This window comes from Dasypus novemcinctus, chromosome 17, assembly GCF_030445035.2.
Source record: "Dasypus novemcinctus isolate mDasNov1 chromosome 17, mDasNov1.1.hap2, whole genome shotgun sequence".
Taxonomy (NCBI): Eukaryota; Metazoa; Chordata; class Mammalia; order Cingulata; family Dasypodidae; genus Dasypus; species Dasypus novemcinctus.
Window position 1 is genome coordinate 2,872,323 of NC_080689.1, and position 14,827 is coordinate 2,887,149.

Below are 14,827 nucleotides of genomic sequence, written 5' to 3' on the forward strand. Positions count from 1 at the left end.
TCATTATCTCCACACCCAATTTCAAATATGTATACATAAAATGGCAGAATTTTCTGGAGGATAATTGACAAAACTTAAGACTAAAATTGGAAAGCAGATTTGGACCAATGGATAGGGCGTCCACCTACCACATGGGAGGTCCACAGTTCAAACCCTGGGCCTCCTTGACCCGTGTGGAGCTGGCCCATGCGCAGTGCTGATGTGCACAAGGAGTGCCCTGCCATGCAGGGGTGTCCCCCGCGTAGGGGAGCCCCATGCACAAGGAGCGCTGCCCAGGAATGGTGCCACACACACGGAGAGCTGACACAACAAGATGATGCAACAAAAGGAAACACAGATTCCTGGTGCCACTGATAAGGACAGAAGTGGTCACAGAAGAACACAGAGTGAATGGACACAGAGAGCAGACAACTGGGCGGGGGGGGGGAATAAATTAAAAAAATAAATCTTAAAAAAAAAAAGACTAAAATTGTGTACACTCTTTGACCCAGAAATTATACTCCTAGAAATTTAAGAAGGTGTGTATAATAGTTATACATAATGATTTTACTGAAATAGTTAAATAACTATTCTATCATTACAAATTAATGATAAAATACTAGAAACAACCCACAGTTCCAACAATGAGATCAGATAAAGAGGCATGAATACCACATGCGGAGAGCTGACACAACAAGATGATACAACAAAAAAGAGGCACAGAGAAAATACAATGAGACACAACAAACCAGGGAGCTGAGGTGGCTCCAGCAGATAGTGAGTGCAAGCAGTGGTGGTGGCGGGGGAGGAATAAATAAATCTTAAAAAAAAAAAGAAAACATTCGAGGGAGCGGATGTAGCTGAAGTGATTGAGCACCTGCTTCCCATGTGTGAGATCCCAAGTTCAATCCCTGTTACCTCCTAAAATATGCATATATTTGAGGATACTCTGAGAAGCAGGCTGAAGCAAAGGATGCACTTTTATCTGTTTAGTATAACCATGGTCACTGGAGGTTTTCAGATTGTTTGCTGTTTTTCTTCTTGCTTATAGGAATGGTGTAAGAAATATCCTATTAATAAGACTTCCTCCTCTTTCTGTGTTCTACATTTTTTCTAATCCATTAATTGAGCATTAAGTTGAACCGCCAGGCTGTCTTTGGAGGAAACTCTGCGACGCTAGTGTGACTGTATCAGGATTGTGATTGTACCTTGCGGGACCTTGTTGGCAGAAGCAGCTGATGGGATGGTGCGGCCTTGGGTTCCGGGGGCCTGGGCCCCACAACTCTTTTTGCTAGGCAAGCGGTTAGGGAGGGGCTGGGCAAGTACTCCCGGCGCAGGGAGACGTGCTGTGTCCTGGTCCTCTAGTCCTGGGGGGACTACAACAACCCACCGCGGCTGCTCTGTCTCCCCCCCCCCGCCACCACCTGCAGAAGAGCGTGCGAGCCCCGACCGGCACCTGCTCCCCAGAACAGTGCTGTCCCCACCCCCGCCCCCCACCCTGCGGGTCCAGGGCTGCTCCTGCGCAGTCTGAACACTCCTTCGCCTACCATTCCTCTTGCTTTCAAACCTTCTTGTCAGTTTCCCCTCCTTGCCCTGTCCCAAAGTATTCCAGACCTGTTAACATTCTGTCGCTTGTTTCTGCTGCAGCACCGTTCTCCACGGACCAGTCTAGAACGTCTAGAACAATGTTTTCCACCTCTTTTCTCTGGGCATCATTTACTCCCAAACATCTGGCCATTGATTACTTCCTCATCCTGGTAACTTACTTTGTATTTACACAACTACTGGCAGTATTTGGAGGGATCCTTTACCTTTCTGACAATACTTAATGATGTTAGAATAAAATAGTTTTTTGAAAAATGTTAGTATACAATATTAGGAAAATCACTTGGAACAAACACCACAAACTATTGTATCTAAATAAAATAAAGCACTATTAAAGTATTCAAATATTTTCCTTCGACAACCCAATCATACAAAATAGCATGAGAAATTTTGAATATTCAGTTATGACACTAACAAAATGTTTACATTCTCTCAGAGGCTAGAAAGCTGGCCTTCCTGTTTTAATTTCTAATATATTGTTAAACTTAAAATTCAGTATTCCCCAGGGGGAAAGCTTCCCACACATTTAGCAGAAACGGTAGCTTGGTAAACTGGATCATCACATCAGTGGTGGACGAATCAAAGCACTTCAGTAACTTCAGCTGGGACACTGACGCGCCCTCTTCACAACCTTAATTAGGGACCGGGAGCTCCTCTTTGGCGAGCACTGTGGCAGGATGTGGTAAAGCTGAAGAGCCACATGCTCTTTGACCCAACAACTTCATTCAAGGTATAGGCCACACACAGACTCCCGCACCTGAGCCCAAGGACACAGGAAAGAAGCACCGTCTGAAATAGCAAGCTAGCAAATAAAGGCAACCTAAATGCTCATCAACACAACAGATATTTTCATATATTCAAACAATAGATCATTAAAGTTGATAATGAACTAAAGCTACATGCAAACAAGGAAAAATATGAAAATACAATGAGTAGAAAAGCAAGTTGCAGACACTTAACAGTGTATTTTTTGCAGTTTTTTCAATGAGATAAAATTCACACAACAAAAAGTCTCTTTAAAGTGTACAGTGCAGTGGGGTTTTTTTAGTTTATTTACATACTTGTACAACCATCATCACTATCTAATTCCAGAACATTTTCATCACCCCAAAAACAACCTCCTACCCATCAGCAATCACACCCCATTCCCATCTTCCTTCAGGCCCTGGCGACCACCGATGTACCTTGGGACTCTATGGATTTGCCTGTCCTGGACATTTCGTATCAATGAATCACACAGTATGTGATCTTCTGTGTCTGGCTTCTTTCACTTGGCAGCTTTCGAGTTTCATCCACACTGAGCTGACAGACATTTGGGTGGTTTCCACTGTGGGGCTATGGACCACTCGAGCAGTTAGAGCTCAGCTTCTAATTTGGGTGAGGTTCATTAAAGGCTCCTGGCAGGGCTTTGAATCTTGAGGTAACACAAAGGCAGGGGGTTTTGGAGCTCAGCCTCAGTAATCCGGAGGGCACCAAGTGCAGCAGTGCCCCCGGCCTGGGGACGCAGTGCCAGTCACGCTGCCCACGGAGATTCTTCCTGGGGCAGGTCTGGGCTGCTCTTTCTTCCCCTCAATGCTCGGAGGGACAAACACCCTTCCAGGCTTAAGTTAACGAGTATCAGATTCTTTGTTTGCAGCTAAGAACCCAAGAAATGGTTGGGTCAAAGAGCTTTGTTTTCAGTTAAAAGAAAAAAAAGGGTTAATCAATTTTTGAAGGTTCTGAATTTGAACTGAAAGTTCAAAGGTAGTATTGACGGCTCCATTGCAGATGCTGCAGAAATAAGGAGGGGGGCTCAGCGGTTAAGCATCTGCTTCCCTTATACAAGGGAATATCTGGTATCATTCATTCATTCATTCCTCTTCCCTTCCCCGCCCTACACCCGGTTGTCTGCTCTGTGTGTCCATTTGCTGTGTGCTCTTCTGTGTGCACTTGTATTCTTGTCAGCAGCACCAGGAATCTGTGTCTCTTTTTGTTGTATCATCTTGTTGCGCCAGGTCTCCGTGTGTGCGGCGCCACTCCTGGGCAGGCTGCACTTTATTCACCTGGGGCCGCTCTCCTTACGGAGCTCACTCCTTGTGCGTGGGGCTCCCCTACATGGGGGACACCCCTGCATGGCACAGCACTCCTTGCGCACATCAGCGCTGCGCATGGGCCAGCCTGCCATATGGGCCAGGAGGCCCTGGGTTTGTACCCTGGACCTCCCATATGGTAGGCGATGCTCTATCATTTGAGCCAAATCCGCCTCCCAATGTCTGGTATCTCTTAATACAAAAACAAGAAAGAAATAAGGAGGCTGAAATGGGCAAGAAGACCTTGCAGGAGGAAGCAAAAGCAGTGCCAGTGCTAGCCTTGGTTAGAGAACAATTCAGGACCACACGCCACAGAAGATGGCGTTTCTCAGAAGAGCATCCTTCAATAACAAGCACCATTCCTAAACATCGTTCGTATTGTTTAACAAAAACGACAGGAGGGAAGCGGATTTGGCCCAGTGGCTAGGGCGTCCGTCTACCACATGGGAGGTCCGCGGTTCAAACCCTGGGACTCCTTGACAGGTGTGCAGCTGGCCCATGCGCAGCGCTGATGCGCGCAAGGAGTGCCGTGCCACGGAGGGCTGTCCCTGTGTAGGGGAACCCCACGCGCAAGGAGTGCGCCCTGTAAGGAGAGCCGCCCAGTGCGAAAGAAAGTGCAGCCTGCCCAGGAATGGCACCGCACACACGGAGAGGTGACACAAGATGACGCAACAAAAAAAAACACAGATTCCAGTGCCGCTGACAACAACAGAGCGGACAAAGAAGAACACGCAGCAAATAGACACAGAGATCAGACAACTGGGGGGAAGGGGAAAGAAATAAAATAATTAATTTTTTTAAAAGGCAGGAATCTGTCTCCACCTCTGGGATGTCTAATTAAATCAGGGACTCATAAAAGAATTTCACAGTAATAAATGTTTTAAGAAGAGTAATGACTATAAACAATATTTTGAATGCTTAAATCAAGCACTCCTTATAATTAAAGGTCACTAGATAGCCTGGATTTAAATGAAGAAACAATGTCCCTGTGGAAAGATGGAAATGTCCTGTAAAGGCATGACATTCATTCTTTGAACAGCACATCAATGAGAAATTGCCTCATGAACTTGTAAATTATCAATCTAACTACCTCTCACCATACTTCTTAGCCTGCTGTGTCAAATCCTGTTGGAATGGAAGGGGTATCTAAACTTTGGTACCTCAGAGACTTAAGTAATAAGAACAGAGATAGGGCGGACAAAAGATTATTTCCAAAATAGTAACAGAATCAGCTGATTAGTAAGAGGATTAAGGAAAGAAGCTAATGCTTCCCTTTTCCTGAAACTAAAATCACTTCAATATTTGAGAAAGACTGGACTGAGAGCCATGGAGGCTGAGCACAGAACCATGAAAGCAGAATAATTAGTACAAACACTTTGGCTCACCTAGAGGCCCTACCCTCAGCCTAGAACTTGACATAAGCTCCAAAATAATTCAAATGAAGCCATCTCCGCATTAAGGAATTGCAATGAGACGACGTCCTCATTTCACACAACCTCAAATCCCAAATTACTATCAAAGTTAGAGACTTTCAATGCTATTACATGGGACACACCTAGAAAAAAAAGATATAAACTAACTTATTGCAATTCTGAGCCACCTGATAATGGTCAAATAAGTTCAGGTCAGCTTTTATGTAGTTCTAATAATGACTTAATTAAGAAAGGTATGATGATAAGATACCCAGAAGCGACAGTGAAAAGAAAGAATAATTCCTTTAAGCCAAAAGGACTTTATGTTGATCATTTATCTGATTAATAATGTAACTGAAAGTTAAGAAACAGATGTTGGGAAGCAGACGTGGCTGAACAGATAGTGTGTCCACCTACAATACAGGAGGTCCAAAGGTTCGATACCCGGGGCCTCCTGGCTCTTGTGGTGAGCTGGCCCACGCGCAGTGCTGCTGTGTGGAAGGAGTGCCAGCCCACACAGGGATGCCCCCATGTAAGGGTGTCCCCCGCACAAGGAGCAGCCCCTGTGCAAGGAGAGCCGCCCCCCGCAAAACCACAGCATGCCCAGGAGTGGTGCCACACGCAAAAAGAGCTGACGCAGCAAGATGACTCAACAAAAAGAGACACAGATGCCCAGTGCTGCCTGATGAGAATACAAGTGGACACAGAAAAACACACAGCTAATGGACACAGAGAGCAGGGGATAAATAAGTAAATCTTTTTTAAAAAAAGAAGCATGGATGCTTTTTCAGTTAGCCGAAAGGGTTAATATCTGAAAGTACTGAAACTGGTTAGATATACAGCCATTTCCAACCAAAGCCATTGCAATGACTGCTCCAAATGATCTGGCCTTTGTGTGTGGATGTTTCTACTGAAAGGGGGAAGACTCCACCTTGCTCTGACATCCACATGGAAAACCTTGTGGCTGACCTTGGTTTTTGGTATCCCCCTCTCTAGGATGCCTTGGTCTCTGGTAATGGTTGTAACTTTGTGACTCACCACCTGTGCCCAGTTGGTACCCACCATCCTGGCTCAGCCCCTTAATATTTATTAATGAAAGGACCTGTGCAAACTCATTAGCATCCTGATGTTGTAAAATCCTGGAATTTCTGCAAATCGGGGAGGCAGCTGTGGCTCATGAGGCCTTCTGTGCTCCTATGCCCAGCCAAACAAACTTTCTCTGAGCCCCCAGTGTCCTTAGAGATGCATCAGGAGAAAAGAACCTGCTTTTGCTCGTTATAAAAACTGTACTGAAACGGTAAAGTATTGTAAAGATTTATTTATTTATTCCCCCCCCACGGGCGTTTCACACTCGCTGTTCGCTGTGTCCAATCGCTGTGTGTTCTGCCTTCTTCTGTGTCTGTCTTCTCTTTAGGTGGCACAGGGAACTGATTCTAGATCCTTCCAAAGTGGGAGAGAGATGCTCAATCTCTTGAGTCACTTCAGCTCTCTGGTCTGCTGTGTCTCTTATTGTCCGTCCTCTATGTCTCTTTTTGTTGCATCATCTTGCTGCACCAGCTCTCTGGGTGGGCCAGCACTCTGTGCGGGCCAGCTTGCCTTCACCAGAAGGCCCCAGGAATCAAACCCTGGACCTCCAATATGGTAGACAGGCGCCCAGTCACTTGACCCACATCCACTTCCCAGTTCAAGTATTTTAAATGCCCTGGGAAGACAGAAATAGGGGAAATGGCCAATTTTCTTCATGAAGCTTATTTATTCAAATTTCTAAAGCAATGGGCTGTAACTTAAAAAGGGGTGTGGGGAGTTAATGGAACATTTTCCCCCAGTCCTTCATATTTCTTAACTTCCTCTTTCTGCTGTTTTTTTTTTTTTTTATGTTCCAAAGCAATTTTTTTTTTAATTGCTTCAGTGTATTTTCCATAAAGATTTGCCTCTGGCTCACTGAATACCAGCTAGAGCCAAAAATAATGGCAGAGTGTTATTTTGCACAATTACTTCACTGAAGCCAACTGGATAAGAATACTGAAAGACCCGACTGCCACCCCTGACCCCAGCAGTGAGTCAAAATCACTCTGTATAAGCCATTTCCTTTCTAGTTCATTGCTATTAATGAGACTCTATTTGGTAAGATGTTCTTAAGCATAACAGAATAGAAAGCAAAGTTATTATTTTTCATTCCAATCAGAAATTCCAATACACGTCAGTTAAAGCACAAGAAATACCCTGCACAGCCCACAGTTTGACCAAGATGGCAGTAGAATTTGTACCAACACAGACTGGTACACAAACAGCACAGGAGAGCCAAAGCTTTGAATAAGAGGCCAGGCGACAATCACACTCTTCGCCTGCTAACAATGAAAGTGCACTTGAAGAGGTACACTCAACTGAGCTCCACTATGCAAGCTACCCAAAATCAGCCAGCAAGAACAAGATGTTCTAAACTAGCTACAGTAGCTTCAGCAGTCATAGTTTTAAAGGAAATAGAATAATTACAAGCAAAAAGTTAACCTGTACCCAGAAGGTTTTATTCAATAAATACACAGCAAGCTATCAAAACAAAGACCTAAGAACTAATGTCCAACCAAGACGTAACTAAATAGCATATTATCTGCCTCCTTATCAAGATTTTTAAAAAAAAGGTTGTCAGGATGGGCAACTTGATCAAATTTAAGAGAAATAATTCAAGCGTGACTTGGACAATCAAGTGTGAAATGCAATTTCAAAGCCAGTAACCTCGAGATTATGCTTCTTGAGGAGGATTAGAATCAAGAGAGTTTCAACTGCTTCCAGGTTGCAGAGACAGCCAGAGGGAGTAAAAAAATGAATACCTGGCCGTCATCACTGGTCTGCCTTCTCCCATGTGGTGGTCACTTACCAACTCAAATGTGTTTCCCACATTCACTTCCTAGCTTGCTTTTTCCCTCTGGCTCCTGCAAATGGGAGAACTGGAAAGCTGGACACATTCATAAAAACACAAGAAGTGAGCCAAGAGTAAAATCTACCATCTAAGCCCAACACTGTTCAACCCCAGCCCCAAAACAGCATCAACCCTGCTTTTTGCACCCAGGGGCTCTTCTGGCTATCCTCCTCTTTCCCACACAGATCTAACGTGGGATTTTACCTCAAACCTCACCACTGTGGGACGTATTTCATTCTCAAAAATACAATAATCAAAATCCAGTTAATAGTGAATTTCTCAACTTAAACATTTCCTTCTCATAAATTCTTTCGTCTCTCACATCTGAGAGTTTGATTAAAATGTACCGACAAGTAGGTATTTTGCCTAGTTTCCATCGGTATTCCCCTTTGCAGGTTGTCTACATTGTTTGTGGTTCTGACTTTAAATTGCATTCATAAAAGTTATCTTTCCTGCTAGGAAGAGTATTCCCAGTTCTTAAAATAGACTTACATTTACCCACAATTCACAGTGCTGCCTAAACAGCTGTCTGGCATTCAGGTGCTCTGCCTCCCCAAAGGCCACACTGTCCGCTTCTTCGCTGGGGTATTTCCATTTTTAACCTAACCAAGAGGGTGGACTACAGGGTTGAAAGGCTGTCTCCCTGCTGAAGCAACTGATCAGGACCTCATCAGGAAGAGGGGGCTATCCCGGGATCCCGAACGCGGGCTTCGGGAAGTTTCAGAGTTGGGGAGGGGGAGAGGGTGGGCACTGTTCTCAAATCTGGTGAAGAAGGATATAATCAGAGACAGCGTGCAAGGCCGGAGCGCAGGCAGGTTTCCCCTTGAGCTTCCCTGAAAATCTAAGAAGGGCTCGGATTCCGCGGCAGAGACGCACGAATCCCGGCAGGGGTCCGGAGCTCCCCACGCGGCGCTGATGACAGCGCGAAATCCGAGCCGAACGGAGCGGTGCTCCCCAAATTCCAGCGCAAGCCACAAAACGGGGTTTCCTCATTCGTACAGGTTAAACGTCGGCGCGCCGGCCCGTCCACGCAGGGCCAAGCCCTCCCCGCCGCACCCCTCGGCCGCGGGCGAGCCACCGCGGGAAGAGCCCCGGCGCCGCCCGCGAGGCCCGGGCCCCGTCCTCCCGCGGGTCCCCGCCGGCCGCCCCGGGAGGCGCGCCGACCCACCGCTGCAGCTCCTCCTCCTGGATGCGCTCCTCGTCCCACGCGAAGACGCCGGCGAGGGCCGCCATCAGCGCCGAGGCATGGCCGGGCCGGCCGCGCAGCCGGCGCCACAGGCGGCCGAGCAGGACGCGGCGGGCGCTGTCCGAGTAGAGGCGGCCGTAGAGCTGCCCGATCTGCTGCGCGCGCCGCACGCGCAGGCCCGTGACGAAGCGGCACTGATTGGCCAGCAGCGCCAGCAGGCCCCCGCCCCGCGCCGCGCGCGCCGCCAGCCAGGCCGCCACGGCCGCCGGCGGCCTCCGCGGGAACATGGCGCCGCCCGGCCCGGCCGCCCGCGCCCCGGCGCCTCCCGCCCCGGCCGGCCCGCCGAGCGCCCCTAGCTGGCCGGCGCCGAGCCCGCCTCACGGCCCCGAGCCCGGGAGCCGCTGCTCATGTCCGCGCAGCCGCGGCTGAGGAGAAGGCCCCTCCGGGGCGCCGGTGGGTCGCGGCGGCGGCCGTGCGGCAGGCGCTCCTGGTCCGGCGGACCCCCGCCCGGTGCCCCCGAGCCCCCGCTACGGTCCGCGGGCCGGGCCCGCGGCAGGAAACGAGGCGCGCGGGCCGGCGAACGAGGCCGCCAAGCGCGCGCCTTCCGCCCGCAGCCCGCCCCCGGCTCTGATTGGTCCGGCCGGCCCTGAGCGGGCGCGGCCCGCAGCTCCGGCTGCCCATTGGCGGCCCCCGCCGCCAGTCACCGCGGCCCCGCCCCGGCGCCCTCCCGCCCTGCGGCCGCCTCGCGGGCCCGGAAGGGCGAGCGGCGGCGGAACCCGCAAGGGCGTCGCGAGGCCTTGCCGCCGCCATCTTCGGCCTGCCCGGCCGGCCCCATAAAGAACGCAGACCTGCCCCTAGGGCTGAGCCCCCCCCCCGGGGCCGACCTCCCCCCAGGGCTGACCTCTCCCCCCCAGGGCTGACCTCTACCCCCCCAGGGCTGACCTCTACCCCCAGGGCTGACCTCTACCCCCCAGGGCTGACTTCCCGGGGGCTGATCTCCCCCCCAGGGCTGAGCCACCCACCCCCCCGGGGCTGGCCTCTCCGGAGCTGACCCTCCCATCCCAGGGCTTCCTGTGGTCTCCAGGCGCCCTGCGCTGTGCCCGGGTCTGGAACAAAAAGAGGCTTTCACTCTTCCCGGCTAACACCCTTCTCTTTCCTTTCACAGCTACAGTTGTCTCTAAAAGAATGGAGTAAATGCCCTCTATACCTCCCCATCAGTTCTTCTCTCTAGAATTTTAAAAACCAGTTTCCTCCTCACCATTTTCTCTAGGGTCTTTTTCCCTTTGTTCAGGCTCTAGCATTACCCGCTAGCCTTCGTCCTTTCCAATCCACCATCCACAAACTTTGCTTCCGTACCCCAGAACAATTTTTAAAGACTGTGTTCCCTCTTTGCCTATTTTTAAGAATTCTTCATCGCAAACGCAAAGGATTGCAAACGGTGTCATTTCTGATACATTGTAAATATTATTTTAAAATAAAACTTTTATTTTCAGGTGTATTCAATGGCATTTAAATCCCACAGTAATTTGGTTTCCAGCATTATTCATTTTTTAAAAAATATAGGCTTTTAAGAGCTGTAAATTTAAGTTACTTTTTTCCTTAATTTAGTGTGTCCATTCTATTAATACTTCCCCCACAGAATTTTAACTTAATGAAAATTATATTTACACATAAGTTCTTTATTGATCCCCATCATACTTCACTTGCCCCCCCACAAAAACTATAAAGAAAAAGTAATTTTTAAAAAATTTCTTAATGATCATAAGCCTCTGTTGAATTTTTTTCCTGAACTGTGTTTCTATTTCCATTACTCTTTAAGATTAAAACAATGTATATATATTACAAATGTCAATAATAAGCAAAAAATTAAAGATGTGTTGGAAACCTTTCATAATGAGATACCTAGTGCAGATAATATTTCAATTATTTATTGGTTGAATATTATTACATATAGCTATAAAATAGTGTTAATCACCCAGTCTATTCCTAATTTTTCAATTTTTGTTAGCAAACACTAAAAACATAAGTAGTTAGTAATGAAAGATGTTTCTTAAAGGGGTGTGTGTGTGTGCTGTGTTGTTCTAGTGTCAACTCGGTCACGCTGGAACTGTATTTCCCAGAATGCCCTGTCATACATAGTTCTAGGTTAGAGCTGGCCAAAAGAGGGACTTGTAGCAGATTTGGGAGGCGAAGCACAGTGTGTCTGCACCCTTCCGCAGCTCTCTGGGGTCAGATAGGGAGAGGGCAGGCAGCAGGTTCCAGCTTACATGCTGCCCTGTGCGGAGCTCAGGACTTCTTCCATCTCATGGCCCCAATGGCCAAGGGAAGTGCCCAGACCCACCTCCAGGCTGCAGACCTGCAGAGGTGACAGTTTCTCAGGAGTCTCGACCTTCCGCCCCATGACCTCAGCTCAGTCTGCTGGGCCCCTGGGTCCCCTCCCTGAGCTGCAAAACAGAAACCTTCTAAGCAGTGAGCTGGAGCAGCCTTAGACTGATCACCACAATCGAGTTATAAACCTTTTGTTATCATCTGGAAACGTTCCCCTGGGCCCCTTGGCAGCCAATACTCTCCCCTAACCCATGGCCCTCCGTGGTCATTGATCTGCTTTCTGTCACTATAGCTTTGCCTTTTCTAGAATATCAGGTGAATGAAATCACGCAGTATGCAGTATGTTGTGTCTCGCTTCTTTCCCTTAACATGATGGTTTGGAGATTCATCCATATTATTGTGTCTGTCAGTAGTTTGTTCTTTTTAATTGCTGGGTAATATCCCATTGTATAGAAATGCCAGCATTTATCCATTTACCACTTGACAGACATTTGGGTTGTTTCCAGTTTGGGTTGCTATGAGCATCTGTGTGCAAGTCATCTTGTGAGCATTTGTTTTTATTTCTCTGGAGTAAAAAACCTAGAGGAGGAATTGCTAGGTTGTATGGTAAATGTTTAACTATTTAAGAAACTGCTAAACAGTTGTCCAAAGTAGTTGTACATTCTGTATTCCCATCAGCAATGTATGAGGTTCCTGTGGTTCCGCATCCTTTGTCTACATTTGTTAACGTAAGCCATTCCAGAGGTTGTGTAGTAGTATCACATTGTGGTTTTATTTGTACTTCCTTGGTGAAAAGATATTGAGCATCTTTTCATGCGCTTAGTGACCATTTGTTTGTCTTCTTTTGTGAGTTCTCTTTTCAAATATTTTGTCCATTTTCTTTTACTGTTTTAGGATTGGGGGTGGTTTGGGTTTTTTTTTTTTTCTTTCTTTCTATTAATTGAGTTGTAAGAGTTATTTATATATTCTGGATACAAGTTCTTTGCTGGGTATATGTCTTGTAAATATTTCCTCCATGTCTGGCTTACCTTTTCATTTTCATTTTGTCTTTTGAAGAGCACAATTATTTGATTTTGGTGAAATCCAGTGTATCAAATTTTTCTTTTAACGGTTTGTATTCTTTGTGTCCTATGAAATTTTTGATTCCACAAAAGTCTTCTATGTTTTCCTCTAGAAATCATATAGTTTCCACACATTTATGTCTAAGGTACTTTTTTTTTTGTTATTTATTTTTATTTTTTATTTTTTAATATTTATTTCTCTCCCCTTTTCCACCTCCCCCACCCCCAGTTATCTGCTCTTCCATGTGTTCTTCTGTGTCAGCTTATATTCTTGTCAGCTGCACTGGGAATCTGTGTCTCTTTTTGTTGCGTCATCTTGCTGCATCAGCTCTCCATGTGTGCAGCACCACTCCTGGGCAGGCTGCACTTTTTTTGCACTGGGCGGCTCTCCTTACAGGGCACACTCCTTGCATGTGGGGCTCCCCTATGCAGGGGACACCCCTGTGTGGCACAGCACTCCTTGTGCACATCAGCACTGCACATGGGCCAGCTCATCACACGGGTCAGGAGGCCCTGGGTTTGAACCCTGGGCCTCCCATGTGGTAGGCAGCGCTCTATCCGTCGAGCCAAATCCACTTCCCTATGGTACATTTTGAGTTAGTTTTTGTATGTAACATGAGGTAAGTGTTGGAGTGTTGTTTTTTTAAATTTCTATATGCATATCAAGTTATCCCAGTATCATTTGTTGAAAATTCTGTCCTTTCCCCCATTAAATCACCTTGGGGCCTTTGTTGAAAGTCAGCTGACCACTATGTATGGGCCTATTGACAGACTCCGGTTTCACTGACCCATATGTCTCTCTGTGTGCCAGTAGCACACCGCCCTGACTACTGTAGCTGTAGAGTAAGAATTGCAATCAATTAATGTAAGTTCTCCAAACTGCTTCTTACTTTACAAAATCGTTTTTGGCCGTTCCAAGTCTTCTGCTTTCCCTATACATTTTATGTGCTTCTAATGCATTGTGTCTTTCATTCCCATAAGCTCTGTTTCTTTTCTTTGTAAGCTTTCAGACTGTTCTTTTTTTTAAGATTTTTATTAATTTCTCTCCCCTTCCCCTGCCCCCCTGTTGTATGCTCTCTGTGTCCACTCACTGTGTGTTCTCCGTGTGTGCTTCTGTTCTTGTTAGTGGCACTGGGAATCTGTGTTTCTTTTTGTTGCGTCATCTTGCTGTGTCAGCTTTCCATGTGTGCGGTGCCACTCCTGGGCAGGCTACACTTTTTTGCATGCTGCTCTCCTTACAGGGTGCACTCCTTGCACGTGGGGTTCCCCTACTTGGGGGACACCCCTGCATGGCACGGCACTCCTTACACGCATCAGCACTGCACATGGATGAGCTCATCCCACGGGTCAGGAGGCCCTGGGTTTGAACCCTGGACCTCCCATGTGGTAGGTGGACGCTCTATCCGTTGAGCCAAATCCGCTTCCCCAGACTCTTCTTTATGCTCACCCAGTGTGTCTTCATATCCTTATCTCTTTAGTCATATTTTCCTAAAACTTCTTGAATTGATTTAGGAGATTTGTGTGATTATCTCTGATTAATTATCTTAAATCTTGTGTCTCCTCAGGGTTTTTCATTTGTTCCTTGGGCTGGGCCATCTCCTCCTGTTTCTTAGTATGGCTTATAATTTTGGGCTGATTTCTAGGCATCTGATGATGTTGGTGAATTTGGTCCAACAGTTTTCTTTCTTTTGCCTAATAGTTTTGTTTCAGGGCTCTTTTTGGCTCTTGGCTCAACTTATTCAAAGTCTTTAAAATTGCCCAGCTTAAGTATCAAAATAGGACCAGGGACCCACTAGTGGGGAGCAGGTCAGATCCAAGGGGTCTGGGATACCATGGACACCCCGGAGCGGGGCTTCTTCCTGCGGTTTCCCGGCTGGCCAGCAGATGGCGCGCGCCGTGAACCTTCCACAGGTGTCTGCCTCCGCTGGCCCCGTGACCCTGGGCTGCCGGCCAGATTCACCGAGGAGAAACCCCTCTGCCCTCTGCGCCCCTCCCTCACCCAGGGAGGAAGGCGGCTGTTCCCCTCAGGTGGCTGCAGTGAGCCACCCTTGGGCTTTGGGCCTTGAGGGTGGGGCTGGGTGCCATTCCTGGCCTCGGGTTGGTAACTCGGGGACGCCCTTTGCGCTTGGTGGTCTCAGCCCCAGCCCTCCTGGGCATGTGCAGCACTGACCTGACCTCAGATCCCCAAAGCAGCCCCCCGGACAGCTCCTCTGCCCTTCCTCTGTTGCTTTTGTGAGAGCTGAGCCCTGCCTACCTTCTCTGACACCATC

At 47.6% G+C, this 14,827-nt stretch overlaps 1 protein-coding gene across 1 annotated transcript in view; it reads right to left on the reverse strand.

Annotated features, from left to right (window-relative positions):
- The window catches only part of STARD7 (StAR related lipid transfer domain containing 7), a 30,639-nt gene extending 21,169 nt beyond the window's left edge, over positions 1–9,470 (reverse strand). The window contains exon 1 of the mRNA XM_058278103.1: positions 9,151–9,470. Coding sequence (XP_058134086.1) covers positions 9,151–9,455 — 305 coding nt within the window. The 5' untranslated portion in view covers positions 9,456–9,470. The remainder of the gene's footprint in view (positions 1–9,150) is intronic.
- Between the last annotated feature and the right edge of the window lie 5,357 nt (positions 9,471–14,827).